This window comes from Vulpes lagopus, chromosome 4 (genome assembly GCF_018345385.1).
Source record: "Vulpes lagopus strain Blue_001 chromosome 4, ASM1834538v1, whole genome shotgun sequence".
In the NCBI taxonomy this organism is placed as follows: Eukaryota; Metazoa; Chordata; class Mammalia; order Carnivora; family Canidae; genus Vulpes; species Vulpes lagopus.
In genome coordinates, this window is record NC_054827.1 from 87,789,910 (window position 1) to 87,807,609 (window position 17,700).

The 17,700-nt window shown below is 41.9% G+C and overlaps 1 protein-coding gene across 3 annotated transcripts in view; it reads left to right on the forward strand.

Annotated features, from left to right (window-relative positions):
- DMGDH (dimethylglycine dehydrogenase) overlaps positions 1-17,700 on the forward strand; it is a 67,480-nt gene that overhangs the window by 35,846 nt on the left and 13,934 nt on the right. For all 3 annotated transcript variants that reach the window (XM_041751664.1, XM_041751662.1, XM_041751663.1), the window contains one exon: positions 1,879-1,938. In XM_041751664.1, the coding sequence (XP_041607598.1) occupies positions 1,879-1,938 (60 nt within the window). The remainder of the gene's footprint in view (positions 1-1,878; positions 1,939-17,700) is intronic.

Here is a 17,700-nt window from a genome sequence, read left to right on the forward strand (position 1 = left end):
TTTCTGTATTGTATCTGAGTTTTGCATAAGGGCTCGTTCTAAGCACGTTAACACCGGCTCTGGCTGTCAGAGAAATTCCGAGTTGTGAGATGACTCTTTCATTAGGGGAAGATGTTTCCCCCCTTCATTCATTGCCCAGTTGAAAGTCGGGGAAACTACGACCCCATTCACCCTGCTGGGCTCCCTCCTCCCGCCCCCCCACCCCCCCAACCCCCGGGGGCGCAGGGCCCGCGCAGCATCTCCGCAGGGGGGGCGGGGGGCCCCCAAGTTGGCGGCTGTCCCTCAGGTTCTTCCCGCCTGTGCCGCCCAGCCCGCTTCCTTCTTGCACCTTTCGGGGGAAATCACAACCGAGCGGGTGTGGCTGAGGCCCGGAGCCCTGCGCCCAGGAACCCACCGCCGCGCGGGGACCGGCGGGCACCGGGTGGGGCGGCCTCCTGGAGCCGCTGGGCCGCCTGGGCTCTGGGGCGGCCGCAGGCCTGGAGGGGCGCTCAGCCCCGGGGGGGGGGGGGGGGGGGGGGGGGGAGGGCCGGCGGCGCCCGCAGGCCCGGGCCTGAGCTGGAGAGCTGGCCCCGTCACCCCCACCCCGCCCAGCACCCCAGCACCCCTCGCCCCCCGCAGTCCTCCCGCATCCCCCCCGCCCAGCACCCCCAGCACCCCTCGCCCCCCGCAGCCCTCCCGCGTCCCCCCCGCCCAGCAACCCCCGCCCAGCACCCCCAGCACCCCAGCACCCCTCGCCCCCGCAGCACCCCCCGCTCCCCCGCAGCGCTCCCGTGTCGCCCCCGCCAGCACCCCCGCCCAGCACCCCAGCACCCCCGCCCAGCACCCCCTAGCCTCCCGCAGCACCCCCGGCCCCTCGCAGCCCTCCCGCGTTACCCGCCCCCGCCCCCGGCCCAGCTCCCCCAGCACCCCGGCACCCCCAGCTTCCCCGCCTTCCCGGCGGCGCCCGCGCGCCCTCTAGCGGTCGCTAGCAGTCTCGGTGCTTTCATTTCTTTCCTGGAGAAGATTCTGAAATTTTGAGCAGATAAAAGAAAAGTTTAGAGTTGCTCAAATTGATCAAATTTGACATCCTATGAAACAAGTTTATATTACTCATCTCGTTTATATGAGTGCTATGTTGTCGTTTTAAAAAGTTTGGCTACCTTTCATGGACTTGAGACTGTTCTCTTGGTACAAAAGGAAACAATGACAAAACAAACAAAACCCAGTGACTTGGGTCCCAAAGAGTGGCTTTAGCTTCCACTTAAAGTGTATTGTAATTACTCGACCACATATGACAAGGCTGAGAGTCAGTCTCGTTCCTGAACTCTACTGAAGCCACTTTGCTACCACCTGCTTTCTCTTCCACCTGTCCTGATTCCTGGCTAATTGTAAAATAAGTAAATTACCTAATAACTTTTCAAAAATCTAGCTATGTAAAACGATTAAATAAAAGCATATCAAAGTCTTATTTCGGAGAGGAACAGCATGTTGTGGTGTCCTTCAGATATATTTGTCAGTAAAAGAGCCACAGGAACAAACTGAATTTTAGGGTCTAATATGCTACTCAAATGATAGATAATATTTGCTGACAGGCTACATTTCAATTTTAGATTAAAAAATTACTTTAAAGACCAGTTTATAAGTTTCCTTTCAGAATCTATGTTCAAAATCCAAAAGTGTTTCTCTTCTCTAAAAAAATAACATAGGAAGGTGATGTTACTGAAATGATTTTCACTCATCTAAGATTTAAAATGGATATTTTCAGGGGGCTCCTGGCTGGCTCAGTCAGTAGAACATGTGACTCTGGATCTCGTGGTTGTGAGTTCAAGCCCCACACTGGGTGTAGAGGTGATTGGAAAACAAAATCTTAAAAAAAAAAAATGTGTGCTTCCCTTTTAGATGAACTGCGATACAAACCCCTTGGAAGCTGGGCTGGATTATTTTATAAAGCTAAATAAGGTATGTTTACATTCCAAAGTGTACTTGCAGTGAATCTTAAAATTAGGGGCTATTTGAAAATTTCAAGCATGGACAGAGCCATGCTTGAAAATTTAACCAAGTGTGATTATAGGACAAATGAATTGAACATAAATACTAAGCATTGCTCAGGTGCTTTGTATTAAGCTTTTGTCAAAATTGAGTATCGATTCAAAATATTGCAGTGTGCATATAGATGTAAGATCGCAGAATCCAGCAACTTGAGGCTAAATGTAAATTTTGAGATAAAAATTACTAAGGATAAGATGTCAGTAGACCTTGTAAATCCTGGTGATCTGTGGAGCTGTGCACAGTAGCTAATCAAACATACAGCATTAATCGACTCTCCCTGCGTGCTCACAGCGTAGACAATCTCCCCTCAGCAGATCTATCCATCTGCTTATGAAGCCCTATTGTATGTAAGTGCAGCATTTCAAATGTGCTCCGCGTAAAATGGTTATTTGTTGAGAAGCCAGTACAAATATGATAACTGATAGTAACATTCCAGAAGGAATCCCTATATCAGCAGTTCTCAGAGTGTGGGCCTCACACAGATAAAGTCAGCATCGCCTGGGAGCTTGATAGAACCGCAGATTCTCAGATCCTACCCCAGACCTGCTAAGTCAGAATCTCTGGTGCTCAGGCCAAGAAACCTTTGTTATAAGAAGCTGCAGGGGATTCTGATGCACCGAAAGTTTGAGAAGCACCATCCTACATAATTATGGTGGAAAACCATATTTATCACAGCCCGGATCACCTATACACATCCTACAGCTATAAATGAAGTGATGTCATTGTTATGGACTGGATGATTGTATCTCTCCAAAATTCTTGTGTTGAAGCCCTAACCCCCATGTGATGCTCTTTGGAGGTGGGGCCTCTGGGAGGTAATCAGGTGTAGGTGAGCTCATGAGGGTGGGATCTCCACGATGATGGAATTGGTGTTCTTACAAGAACAGGAAGACACCAGGGCTCACTTTCTTTCTGGTTGTGAGGACATGGCAAGAAGGCAGCTGTCTGCAAGGCAGAAAGAGGACACTCACAGGTCAGCTGAGTTGCCGGCACCTTGATCTATGGCTTCCCAGGCTCCAGAACTGTGAAAAATAATTTCCTGTTGTTAAAGCCACCAAGTTTGTGAGATTTTGTTATAGCAGCCCGAGCTGACTCAGACACCCACCTACTAGTGTCTTAGTTACTGGAAAAGAACTTAATAGTGATGCAGTTAGTGGTAATATTGAAGGATAGGACAACAGCTGCGGCTGTGTAGGCTACTTGTTAGAATTCCAGAAATAAACTGCCCTGTTTAGGTGCTATTAAGCTAAAGGCCGTTTTCCCATTCTATGGAAATATGTGAATGCATGCATATGAATCAGGCTAAGGAAACTTTTTTTAATGCCCCTGCCTCAAGTTCCCAAATTCTAAGCTAAGATATTAACATAAACATGTATATTTATAGTATTAGATTTTAGGAAAAAGAACCTCCTTAAGGGTTTTAAAGGGAATATCTTTCTGTATGTTTTCCCTATGACTTTTATTTTTATGGTGTACCATCTGCCTCCAGACCAGAGAAAGCAGGTGCTTGGAATTTGGGCAGACCCTTGCAGCAGATTGCTCTTTCTGATAACAGAAGTCTTGGTTTAGCTGTTTAAAATAAGGATTAAAAATGGTCTGACTCTTGAAAGCACTAAAGTTCTGTGGTTGGTCACCAATAGGTAAATAGATAACGGACTCTCTTGCTTCACAGTGTTTGGGTATTATTGTTTGGGGAGAAGGCATAGATAAATGAGCTCTTTGTGTTGAAATTGGGTTTTTGAAACTCTCTTTATGATCATAAGCAGGTGTGGATTGTGTATTTATTAGTTCCTTTAAATTATTTCAATAACCAAAGCCCAGCTCAGAACTAAGTCGTTTTACAGATGATTTTGATTTGTGGTAGGCTTTTTATTGATTTCTGAATTGTTGGTTCTCATTTTGGTGTCATGGAGTTAATTTCTAATGCTTTCTTTGGGTGAGGGTCCATGTAGCAGGAGCTGGGCCTGAGCTAGTTAGTGGATATCCTAGTGATGCTAGCCTATTTCCAGGACCGGTGACTAGTTTGAATCAACTTTGTCCAGATCCTGTATGTGGTTTCACAACAACCTCATCTCTGTTTTTTAGCAGTCTATAGTATGAAACAGGTTTCTGAAAACCTGATTAACATTACAAGCTAAACTGTGTAACTTCATAATTCACATTCTGTGCCTAAAAACAAAAATGGTACCAATCTGGCCTCATATTACATTTTAAAGAATAGATCATGCCACTTGAAATTGCTTTGGAAAGTTGATGGTCTATGAAAACTGAAGCAGCTAAGACAGAGGAATGTTTACATTCCATAAATATAGCAATAAAAACAAAATTTAAGAAAAAAATCCTGGTGTTTTACAATTGTTTAAAGACCTTTTCTTTCTTTCCCTTTGAAGCAAACATGTAAAATTCCCTGCTTGGCCCTTAAACATTTACACAGCAATTGTATAAGCCATAACACGAAGGGAAATATTTTAGGACGCAGGTTGTGTGGGAGCAGGGAGGGCCCCGGGGATGGCTCAGTACCCCCCTGAGGGTGAGGAAACCAGCACAGAGTGGTGAAGGGGCTCTGACCTCACTGGGGGGCTTTCTCACCCACCAGTTCCCCCAACAAGCTCCTTTCCCTTCACGGGCTAATGAGCCCTGAATAATTCCCCGGGAAGGTTTTTCTGGCAACAGGACCCCAAGATATGCATGGACAACATTTTATTTATTAATGCTTCCCACAGACATGGTTTTTGTTGTAACTGATTTTGTACTGGATGGTAGGATCAGAAGAGCTGCTTTAGCCATACTAAGAAGGAAAATAAGCGGCTGAGGAGATGGGCCATCAGGCCTCTTAGGAGAGAACTGTGTTCTCACCAAAAACTCGTAGGAAAGTAAGGAAAAGAAAAGTGGAGTATTGAGAGATCATAGATGGCAAAAGAAGAGCAGTGCATGGTAGTTGCCTCGCTGACTTCCTAGAGTTGTTTGAGCCTCCGGCGTTGGCTTCTGTGGAAGACAGAGCTGTGCACGGGGTCATTCTCCTCCTGGGCAACAGTAAGTACAATTTATCAAACACCTGGCTAGGCCACAGGTCTCCCAGTTAAAGACATAACTCCTGATGGTCTCTGATCTCATGAGGCTTGAAACAAAACTGTAGGAAACCTCAATATTCTGAAAATACCAGTCGGCTCCAGGAGGGTCTTGAGCAGTACACAACAGTGCCATCTCGTGGAGAATGAGCATGGAGCCTGGAAAGGAACCATTAACCAGAGCGCTGATACAGGCAAAAATAATTAAATACAGACTTTAAAATCTCAACTAAAATTCCTTTATCTGAAACAACTTATATCACTGTTATTAATGGTATTATAAATTACAAAAGAAGTTACTTTTGGGGAAAAATTAATGGTTGTGTGTGTTTAGGTAGAAACAAAGTGCACTAACGACAAGCAAAAGGAAAATCACCTGCCTTAGGGTGGAATCATAAGTAGTAGTGGAGTTTTCCTCTTGGAAATACTGAATCTTTGTCCATTTGGAGAGAACCAAGATTCAGAGACTGAAGTACAAATGTAACCATATTTAAGCAGATAAGGAGAATTTTTTAAGGATACTCCCAATTTCTTTCTTTCCCTCTCTTACTGTATCATGGGCTTCTAGCCAATAGAAGCAGAATAAAGTGACAATAACCACAAGGTAGAAGACAATGTTTCTTTTTGAGAAATTATTTAAAGCATAACTGGTAAGCAAAACAGGCAAAGAATCATCAGGCTTCGATACACGTTAGCATTATTAAAACATCAAAGTGGAAATAAATCCTTGTTCACAGACAAGTTAGGAAGGGATTTTCAAGATGTATAAGTAAAATTCCCCACCTCTGGGGAAATTTTAAGTATTATGGTAATAGGGATTGAGGCATAAAATTGTTAATGACTCTCAGTCTTGGCTGTACATTAGAATCATCTGGATCATATGTTTGAAAATATGTTCAAAAAATCTGAGGTTCATGCTGCAACGTGGAGCAGTTTAAAAAGAATCTCTGGAGGTAGGGATTCAGGCAACAGTGGTGTTGTGTTGTGTTTTTGATTCCCCAGATGATTCCCAAAAAGGTTGAGAGTGATTGTATTAGACCAACGCTCTTCAACTGAGTGTATTTAACTGTCATGGAGAACTTTTTAAAAATTATCATACCCCCCCCCCCCCGAGTGGTTCTCAGGTGTAGTTCATAGAGTAACAGCATCCATGTTACCTAGGGATTGGTTAGAAATGCAAGTTCTTGAGTACCATCCCCAAATCAGAAACTCTGGCGATGGGGCCCAATAACAATAACCTGTTTTAACAAGCCCTCCAGGTGGTTCTGGTGCTCACTCCAGTTTTAGAACAGTGATCTACCCCAAACCAATTGGGTTAACTCTGGGGGTAGGGTCTGGGTTTCTTGGTTTTATTATACAATGAAGATCGAGAACTACTCACTCTTAGTTCTTTCAGCCTTCTGTCTGCTGTGGTCTTGTCAGTAAATAGGAGAATGGAAAGACAAGTGGATGGGTCAGAGGAAGGTGTTATAGAGTCAGTAGTGAATCAATTGGAAGTAAACCTGTGACCTACTGTGGCTAGGGTAGAGTTAATATACTCTGCCTCAGATACCTCTCTCTCACGTGTGCACTCTTTTTTTATTTTTATTAATGGGCAGTAAATGAATTTTTTAAAAAAGTTGCCAAATTCTAGTTGTGTGGCCTTGGGAAAGCCATTTCATTTAATTTTACTCCTGAGGCTGCTGGTCTATAAAACAAGGGCTCCCTTATAGGTCTAAAATCCTATGAAGTACCACCCAGCAGAGTAGTTAAGGAAAGACCGTGGTACTGTTATCCATATGAGCCACATAACTGTGACATTTTAATTAAGCCATCCTTATTCTCTTACCCATTTCCATTGCTAATGATAAAGGAAAAACAAAAGGAAATAGAAAAAGGGGAAGTAAAATCTAGGCTGAGAGAGAATTGATCATTCCTGAAACATTTGTCAGAGTATATTAAGCCAACAGCCATTGTATTGGTGTCCTTATACACATCCAACTTCTGATAGAAACAACACTCTGGGGCAGCCCGGGCGGCTCAGCGGTTTAGCGCCGCCTTCGGCCCAGGGCCTGATCCTGAAGACCTTGGATTGAGTCCCACGTCGGGCTCCCTGCATGGAGCCTGCTTCTCCCTCTGCCTGTGTCTCTGCCTCCCCCCCCCCCTGTATCTCTCATGAATAAATAAATAAAATCTTAAAAAAAAAAAAAAGGAAACAACAGTCTGTTTCTACCCTAAAAACTTAAATGTGCTATTTAGCTGCCTGCTTTAAACTTTGCAAGTCTATGGAAATCATCATCTAAGAACAGAAGTAATTCTTTAGATTGCTTTTAATGTATTTTAATTATTTATTTTGACAGCTTAACTAAACGTTGCAGTAAATGGACATAGTGAAAGTGCACCGTTTGCTGCGGTTTAATGCAGATAGACACTTGTGAAAGAAACCCTGACCACCAAGAGGATGGTGAACCCATCCCTCATGCCCAGAAGTTGGTTCAAGTCTCTTTGCAGTCCCTACCTCCCAACCCCTTACAGCCCACTTACTCCCCCAGGAACTTTTTGTCACGATACTCCATTTTGCATTTTCTAGAGTCTTCTATAAATGGAATCATACAATATATACTTTGGTTTTGGTCTTCATTCTTTAACTCAGCACAATTAGTTTGAGAGTCATCTATGGTATTATATGTATCAATAATTCATTCCTTTTAATACTAAGTAGGATCCCATTGTGTGTATATAGCACAATTTGTTTATGTACTCAATGAACTTTGGGGTTGTTTCTAGCTTCGACTTTTCTCTTGGGTAAGTATCCAGGAGTGGAGTGGCAGAGGTATGTCAACTTTTTAAGGAACTGTTTCACAGAGTGGTGTACCATTTTATATTTTATCTTACCACCAGCAGTCCATGAGAGTTTGAGTTCCTCTACCACATCCTTACCAAATACTGGTCATTTTAGTCTTTTTAACTTTAGTTACTCGATAAGTAGTGGTGTCCCTTGGTTTTGATTTCCTTAATGGTGGCTGACCACCATTCCTGTTTCTTCATTTGTTGAGTGTCTGGTCAACTCTCTTACTCATTTTTTTAAAGATTTTATTTATTTATTCATGAGATACAGAGAGAGATACAGACAGACAGACAGACACAGGCAGAGGGAGAAGCAGGCTCCATGCAGGGAGCCCGACGTGGGACTTGATCCTGGGTCTCCAGGATCAGGCCCTGGGCAGAAGGCGGCACCAAACCGCTGAGCCACCCAGGCTGCCCTCTCTTACTCATTTTTAATAGAGTTGTTTTTGTTTTTGAAAGTTCTAATGTATCCTAGGTGCAAGTCCTTTATTAGACATATACTTTGCAAATATTTTTTCCCAGTCTGTCTTTTCATCTAATAATGTCTTTCCAAGAGCAGAAGTTTTAATTTTTCAATTTTTAAAGTTATAAACTTGTTCTTATGGATTATGCTTTTGGTGTTGTATTAAGAAATCTTTGCCTAATCCAGTCATAAAGATTTTTTGCTGTTTTCTCCTAGAGTTCTTACCAACTTTTTACATATAGGTCTATTTATTTTCAGTTAATTTTTGTATCTAGAACTAGATAGGAATTGAAGTCATTTTTTAGCATATAGACATGCAGTCTCCAGTACCATTTGCTGAAAAGACTGCACATTCTGAACTACATCGCCTATGTAACTTTGTCAAAAATAAGTTGTCCATATGCATTGAGGTCTATTTCTGGACTCTTAGTGGACTCTATTGAATTTTATACCATATTGTATTGATTACTGTAGTTTGAATCAGGTTGTGGTAGCTTTGCAAATATGTTCTTTTTTTTTTTTAAATATTTTTATTTATTTATGATAGTCACAGAGAGAGAGAGAGAGGCAGAGACATAGGCAGAGGAAGAAGCAGGCTCCATGCACTGGGAACCCGACGTGGGATTCGATCCCAGGTCTCCAGGATCGCGCCCTGGGCCAAAGGCAGGCACCAAACCGCTGCGCCACCCAGGGATCCCCTGCAAATACGTTCTTTTTAGGTTGTTTTAGTTATCTGAGGTCCTTTGATCATGAATTTTAGAATCAGCTTGTTAATTTATGCAAAAAAAAAACTGCTGGAATTTAGACTGGAATTGCATCTATACGTCAATTAAGGTCTTCCAACTGAGGAACAAGATATAGCTCTCCACTTACTTTGGTGGTTTTTAATTTTTTTTTAAAGATTTTATTTATTCATGAGAGAGAGAGAGGCAGAGACCTAAGCAGAGGGAGAAGCAGGGAGGCCAATGTGGGACTCGAGCCTAAGACTCCAGAATCACACCCTGAGCTGAAGGCAGATGCTCAACCACTGAGCCACCCAGGTGTCCTGGTGGTTTTTAATTTCAAGGAGATTTTGTAGTTTTCAGATTTTGCATATCTTTTAATAGGCTTATCCTTAAGTATTTCATATTAATAACTTTTTACATAGTATTTTTAATTTTCAATTTACTACTAGTGTAAAGAAAACAGTTGGCTTTTTATTTATTTATTTTTAACAGTTGGCTTTTGTATATTGATCTTGTACTTTGAAACTTCACTAAACTCTGTAGTAGTTCTAGTACTTTTTTGTATTTTTTTGTAGATTGCACTAAATTTTCTACATGGACAGTCATACTGTGCACAAAAAGTTATTCTTTGTCTTTCCTAATTTAGATGCCTTTTTTTTTGCATTTAGTACCTCCACTGGTTGAACATTGAACAATTAAATAGAATTGTTACTTGTTCCTGATCTTAGGTGGAAAGATTTGAGTCTTTTATTATTAAATATGATGTTAACTGTAGTTTGTTCATAGATGTTCTTTATCAGATTGAGGCATCCCTTTCTATTCCTCGTGCTAAAAGTTTATTTATTTATTTATTTATTTATTTATTTATTTATTTATTTATTAGAGAGAGAGAGAGAGCGCGCGCGCGTTGAGTGTGCACACACTTGACCAGGAGGGAGGGGCAGAGGGAGAGGGAGAGGCCACGGAGCAGGAGCCCTGATTTGGGGCCTCAATCTCAGGACCCTGGGATCATGACCTAAGCTGAAGGCAGACTCTTAATTGACTCAGCCACCCAGATGCCCCCAAAAGTTTTGTTCTTAATTGGGATATTAGATTTTGGCAAACGCTTTTCCTACATCTGCAGAGACCATCGTATGGTTTTTATTTTTTTACTTTGTCAAATGATAAATTACATTTAATACTCAAATGTTAACCCAACTTTCGTTTTAAGGGCAGAATCCATTTAGTAATGATGTGCTATCTTTTTCTATATTGTTGGACTTTATTTGATAATTTTTTAAGTAGGTGCCACACCTAGCACAGAGCCCAACATGGGGTTTGACGCCTGTTCCTGAGATCAAGACCTGAGCTGAGATCAAGAGTCAGACACTTGCCTGACTGAGCCACCCAGGCATGCACCATATTTGATAAATTTTAGAAGAAATTTTGCAGCTACATCATCCTTTTGGATGTGTCACAGCTTGCAATTATTTTTTTCATTTTCTTCTGAAAGGAATGGAAGCTTCTCAAGTACAAGTTTGGCAGTGTACAATAGATGTTTACTTTTTTATCCCTAACACCCAGCTCAGGCTGGCATGTAACAGATGCCCAGCAAATACTTTGCTGTTGAACGTAGTATCAAGGGCTGATGTTGAGAAGTACTGAGACTTCACCATGAAGGGTCTGGTCTGCCAGGCTAGGGAGTCTGGAGTGTGTCCTCGGGGCACTGGGGAGCCACTGAAGAATTTTGAGAAAGGAGTGACACTCAGATGATAGAAAACAAATTGAAAGGAAATTAGCCTGCTGACTGGGAGAGCACTTTCCCAATTACTGAAGAAATCCAGTGGAGAGATGAGGGCTTCAACTGAGGTAGTGGCCAAATAGGATGGAGAATAAAGAGGTGTGAGTGATAGGAAGAAGGTAGGATGGAGACCACATGAGGGAGTGTCTGTGAAGAGAATGACGAGGAGCATCCAGGATCCTGATAATGAACAGGGAAACACAAAGGGTGTAATTGGCAGATTGGAAGGAGTTGTGGTGTTGAGGGGCTGTGGGGCAGACAAGTGACAACTGAGTACATGGGTTTGAGGACCTCTGCTCCGAAAGCATGGATTTAGGTTAGGTCATTCGTATGTGGTAGTAATTAAAGCCAGGGGTGTGTTGGGAACCCCACTCCTCGAGCACCCTGTATTTAGATCTACTGTGGTCCTTGGCACATTCCATAATACTGGCTGCCTCAGCTATAGCCTGTGAGCTCTTTGAGGACAGGTGGAGAATTCTTAGGGCTAGCACTGTGTCTGTTAACTAGTAGGATCTCAGTAAGTATTTGCTGAAGAATGTGAGTTATGGCTCTGCCACTTGTTCTAGAAGTAAACAAGGTGCTTAACTATCAACACTTCAGTTTTCTCATCTGTAAAAAGAAAATACCCACCTCCTAAGTTTTTTAGATGAGATAGAGAACATCTGGTACCTCAGTACAAGTTAGTCTCTTCCATCTTACTGAATTGAATTGAATCTAAAAGTACCTAGGGAAAAACAGCTATAGAAAAAAAACCCTTTGAGATTTTTGAAGACCCCAGAAAGATAGATCCTGGGTCCCTGCTGAACTGATGAAGCCTTCTTTTTTCTTTCTTTCTTTCTTTCTTTCTTTCTTTCTTTCTTTCTTTCTTTCTTTCTTTCTTTCTTTCTTTCTTTCTTGATTTGAGAGACAGCATGAGTGGTTGGGGCAGAGGGTGAGGAAGAGGGAATCCCAAGACAACTTCACGTTGAGCATGGAGTGTGATGTGGGGCTAGATCTCATGACTTATGAGATCCTGGCCTAGGCGGAAACCAAGAGTCAGATGCTCAATCAACTAAGCCACCCAGGTACCCCGTGAAGCCTCATTTCTTTATGATTTTCCTGTTTCCTTTTGTAATTATTGACTTTGCATTTAGGCTTGAGTTGCTATACTTGAGACACCAAATGGGCATTTGTTCCTCACTCTAGTCTAGAGGTGAAAACTATTATGAAAAGTATATTGTAATTATTGGTAATGCAGTTAAACATTGAGTACATCTAAAGCCACAGGTCTGTTCCGGTCCATGGCTTTCCATTAGATTTTAGACTCAAAAACTGAAAAGTAAATATTCTCTTTAAAACTGAATCTAGTAAAAATCATAACATACATGTAATGGAGGCTATTTTAGTTTTGAAAAATCTGGTTTGGTTTGAATACTAACCTAATTCTTGGCCTGACTTTGAAATAGTATGTTAAATATTTTCTCCAGGTTTCTGTTTATCCCCGGGATTCTTCTAGTTAAGAGGGTCACTTTTCTAGTTATATTAAAGACTTCTTTGAGAAATAATACTTAACTGATGAGTAATTTTGGTTAGAAAATGCTAGATGAATTGTTTCTTTGACATTGCTGAGAGCAGAGATTGAAAACCTGGTAGGTAGGAATATTGGTTTCCAGCCAATAATAACAGAGTTGAGTTGCTACACTAATCATTTAATATTTTGCTAATAAAAAGATATTGAAGTTGTGGTCATTATAAACATGTGGAATGTTCTAAGCTCTGCATAGTGGAAAAGGAATGGAGAATTGAGAAGCCTGGGCTCAAGGTTTGGTGCTAAACTCACTTCATCACTCCAGGCAAGGCCCTGAAGTTTCCTGCCTGCTGAAAAGCTGTGATCCTAATGATGTGAAGATAAAATGAATGATGGTCTACTCTGTCTTGGTGGGGTGGTGGGTCACTTGATTCACCCCCTAGATAAGTGAACCCCTGTACGGCTTTATCAGTTTGAGTGTAAGACAAGCACAGACGTACCTGGTATTCATCAACTGACCAAAGAAAGTTAAGATTTACATAGACTGTAGGTTAGTATTGGCCACATGCTTACAGAAGCATTCCTATCCCTGTTTTTAAATGATGATCCCTGAGCCCCATTTAAAATAAATGTTTTGGGGTACTGGGTGGCTCAGCCGGTTAAGGGTCCAACTCTTGATTTCAGCTCAGGTCATGATGGCAGGGTTGTGAGATGGAGCCTTGCATGGGCTCTGTGCTCAGCGGGAGTCTGCTTAAGACTCTGTCTCCCTTCTTCCTCTGCCCTCCACTCCTGTGTGTGCTCTAAAATAAACCTTATCTAAAAATGAAAAATAAGAAACATTTGAGTAAAGTATTGGGGAACAAGTGGCAGAAGTCTGTCACCTGGATTTCCATCTCCACTCTGCCAATAGTGACAGGCGACTAGCTGGTTTCTCAATTCTCTCCACATCTGTCAGCACAGAAGCATGATTCTCCCATTGGGGCTTACCTCGTTTCTAAGGGGAGCTCTTTTGGGACCCAGGATGTTACAATGATTGTCTTGTTTATGCCTTTGGAGACTTCTGATATTTAGGTTAAAAGGATTTTGGATAATTAAATTAAACTGATGACTTCCTTGAATTTTCTGTTGGGTTTTGACTCCAAATAAATGGTATAGAAAATGTTCCGAACTAGGTTTTTATAAAGTCACACCTGGCCTATGAAAACCCACTACTCTGTGCATATCAGAACCTTCTTAACACTACTCCAGTTAAATTCAGCTCCGGTTAAATTAGCTTTGACCTAAGAGTCACAACCAAAAATAGACTGTTTATTTCATTTCTATGTGCTTTGAGGGAATATGAGTATCTTTTTTATGACCCAGATATGTTTATTTACTTAGTGGGGGAGAGACAGTGCACAAGTGGGGAGAGGGGGAAGAGGGGGGAGAAGAAGAATCCTAAGCGGACCCTCCTCCAAGGTGTAGGCCTCGATCCCACGACCCTGAGATCGCGGCCTGAGCCAAAACCAAGAACTGAAGGCTCAACTGAGTGAGGCACTCAGGTGCACCATGAGTGCTTCTAACAGAGCTAATAAGATGAGTAATTATATTTCACTTAAAATCTTAATTTATCATCTTTGTGGATGTTGTATTTAGAATATATTACAGATGGCTATTTTAATGGCTCTTACTGCTTTTTAAAATTAATAAGCCAAGACTATTTTTCAGCTATAGTCTCAGTGCCCCAGAAATGTTTGTTTCTCAAATATATTAAAAGCTATTTTTGCAGTTAATTTGGCTGTGACTCATTAAATGTATTTGCTCTCAGGTCATCCTGATAGCACCAGTTTTAATCACAGCACTTAACTTTAGACATATTTTCAGCTGTCTCATTTATAATTAAAAGCTATGTAATAGATTAAAATCTACAATCTTGGAAGAAAAGCCGAGTAAAAGAGAGTGAAATGGCCTTGCCCCACTTGAAATCTTTCCATGTCAGGCACAAGGTTAGCTTGAGAAGGGAGAGCGGTCTCCAGGGGCAGGTGTTAGCTTTTATCGTTTTAAGTAGGTGTTCCTTACTTTTAATTAGGTTTTTGTTGTTGTTGGAGTGTTTTCATTCAGGCCTGAGGGCAGTAATGCTGACTGGATCACTTCCTAATTCCGGGACATGCAGATAGAGATGTCAGATTTCATTAATAGTAACCTTCAGAGTGGTTTTTTTTTTTTTTTATTTTTTTTTAATTTATTTATGATAGTCACAGAGAGAGAGAGAGAGACAGAGAGGCAGAGACACAGGCAGAGGGAGAAGCAGGCTCCATGCACCGGGAGCCCGATGTGGGACTCGATCCCGGGTCTCCAGGATCGCGCCCTGGGCCAAAGGCAGGCGCCAAACCGCTGCGCCACCCAGGGATCCCTTTAGAGTGTTTTTGAATCCTCCTTCATAGTACAAACATACTGTGTCATGAACATCATTCACAACAGGTTCAAAACAGGTTCAGAGTAGCCAGAAATAATTTAAAAGAAACACTCTTGAGAGTATTTATATAAACTGTGCCTTCCAATGATAGACTCTAGGTATAGTCACTTAAAAAAAATGTACAGATAAAATCTAAAGGTGGTGACTTGGTGTCTATGTAACTAAGGTTCTGGAGAGACCCTTAACTTGGTTGGGTCTTTCTCTTCCATAAACTCGGCAGAGAATTACTTATCTCCTAGCAATGTCATGGGGATTAAAGGAGGTCATGAATGTTTATCCCTCCACAGAGTGGCTGGCACACAGCAAGTGTCTAATAAGTTGTAAATAGTACTTTATATTTATTTTCCCTGAGTTTATTAATTTTTCTCTCCTGAAAAAATTTTCTGAGGTCCCTCCTCCACTTTTCCTATTTCTTATTCATAGCTGATATCTTATGTTCCTGCTTAGACTTGGGTTAAATTGTAATTTTTGGCAGAAGTGGAGTTAGGTCCCCCTTCTAGCACATCTTATTCCCCTCACCCCACAGCACATGCCCAGGTAGCTCTTGCCTAGGATCCCAAAGGGATTTCTTTTTTCTTTCTTTCTTTCTTTCTTTCTTTCTTTCTTTCTTTCTTTCTTTCTTTCTCTCTTCTCTTCTCTTCTCTTCTCTTCTCTTCTCTTCTCTTTATTCTCTTTATTCTCTTTCTTCTCTTTCTTCTCTCTCTTTCTTTTCTTAAAACAGGGTGGAAAAACTTAGATTTAGCCAGCTGGACTCCGGTTAGATGATCCCAATATTGTTCACAATATCCAAAGCATTAAAGTCAGGAGCTTGTCAAACATATGCCTTCTTCTCTCCATCGGGCCTGATGGGGGTGTTGACTTCGCTTACATCAGAGTCATGGAGCTCCTTCATAGCTTACTCTGGTGCTTGTTGTCCTTGACATCCAGAGTAAGCACACGAGTGTTGCTTTCTATTTTCTTCACAGCTGACTCATGGTCAGGGGGAACTTGATGGCATCGTGATCAAGCTTGTTTCTTCTGGAGGGATCCATTTCTCCTCCTCCTCCTCCTCCTCCTCCTCCTCCTCCTCCTCCTCCTCCTCCTCCTCTTCTTCTTCTTCTTCTTCTTCTTCTTCTTCTTCTTCTTCAAGATGTATTTATTTATTAGAGAAAGAGAGGGTACAAGTGTGCACATTGTGGGGAGGGGCAGAGGGAGGGCAAGAGAATCTCAAACCAACTTTGAGAGGAGCATGGAGCCTGATATGGGGCTTGATTTCATGACCCTGATATGATGACTTGAGCTGAAATCAAGAGTAGGATGCTCAACCAACTGTGCCACCCAGGCTCCCCATGAAGGGACCCATTTCTGAAAGCTTTGGTCGTGGCCAGCTTTTGGCACAGGTGGAGCAGACACTGGCCTTAAGTGATTCAGGACTGGGCATGTTGTGATGTGGAGGGAAGGAGTCAAATCTCCTAGAAGCCATAAGAACATAGTCTACTTATCTCCAAATGTTTCCTGCCTAACACAGTTTTTGAACACAGCCAGGGGCATAACAATGGTTGAGTAGATAATTGAGTAGATAATTATAACGTTCTCTAATAGTTTTCAGAAAGACCCAAAACCTTCAAGATCTATATGGCTTTCTAATAGGGGAAGATCCAGATTCCATTCTGAAGCAATCTCCTCATCTCCTAGCACTCCACAAATCACACGAAATAGCCCATTGGCCGTTCAGTATAAAATGCTTTTCCACACAAAGTGTGAAACTTTTTTTTCATTTTCTATTGATTCCTATATAGATAACTCTAGAAAGCACCCCTCATCACCATTTCTCCATGATAGCAAGTTGTCTTTTAAAAAAGATAGCAAAATTTATTATTGTTAAAGTTCTTTCTGTATTTAGGCATACATGTTTTAACTATAATGAATTTTGTTTTTGTTATTAGAACTGGTTCTGCAGTCAGGTTTGGCTGCTTGCCACTGGAAAATTAATACTGGAGAGATAAGGGGTGATGGGAAAGGAAAATGCCTGCTTTATTTAAGAAGCCAGCAGCCTGGGATGATGGTAGACTAACATTATAAAGACCATCTCCCTGTTTTGGCAAAGGTAGACAGCTTAAAGGGGAAGGTGAGGGACCTGAGGGGGGGTGAGTGGGCTGCCTGTGGCTGATGCTGGTGCCCTGGTGGTTAATTGCACATTGACATGACCCTGAGGAGATCGGTTGGCATCAGTGGTGGCTGTTTATGAATGTGGTCAGGCCTTACCTTCTGGGAAAGTCTGGTCCTCAAGGCCGGGGATCTGCAGATCTCAGGTAGGTTAGTTTGGCTACAGACTAAGGGACATAAGTCAGCAAGCAAGGAGTGTGTAAGCTTGAAGCCAATTAACCCTTAATACCTGTTGGAATACAGTTACAGCGTGTTAGTGACTTCTGTTATCATGAATTTATCCTACGTAGGAATTCCAATCAATCAGGCCTTTTCTATGGGTTGGTGGTTTTGTTTTTTCCCCAGCAGTCCTGTCTTAAATAACATCGAGTCCAGCTGTCTTTGAATTTTTATCTGGCTTCATAATAAAACTTTATAGATTGTTCTCACCATCTGGATCACACTGGGGAAGATAATCGGACTTTCATTTTGCAATTATTTTAACCTTGGCCAATGGAAACTTTCAGTTTCCTGTGAAGGTCAGTAATTTCAAGTTGTAATATCTGTAGAAATCATACTTCATTGTGGGCTTAGCCTAGGCAGTCTGAACCAGTAAAGGAGTGAACTGGGAGATGTCAAACAGAGGGTGAGGATCTCTCCCGCTACTTCACTGAGAGGTTAGGAGGACTCACTGATCTCAATCCTAAATGTTTTGTGTGCAGAA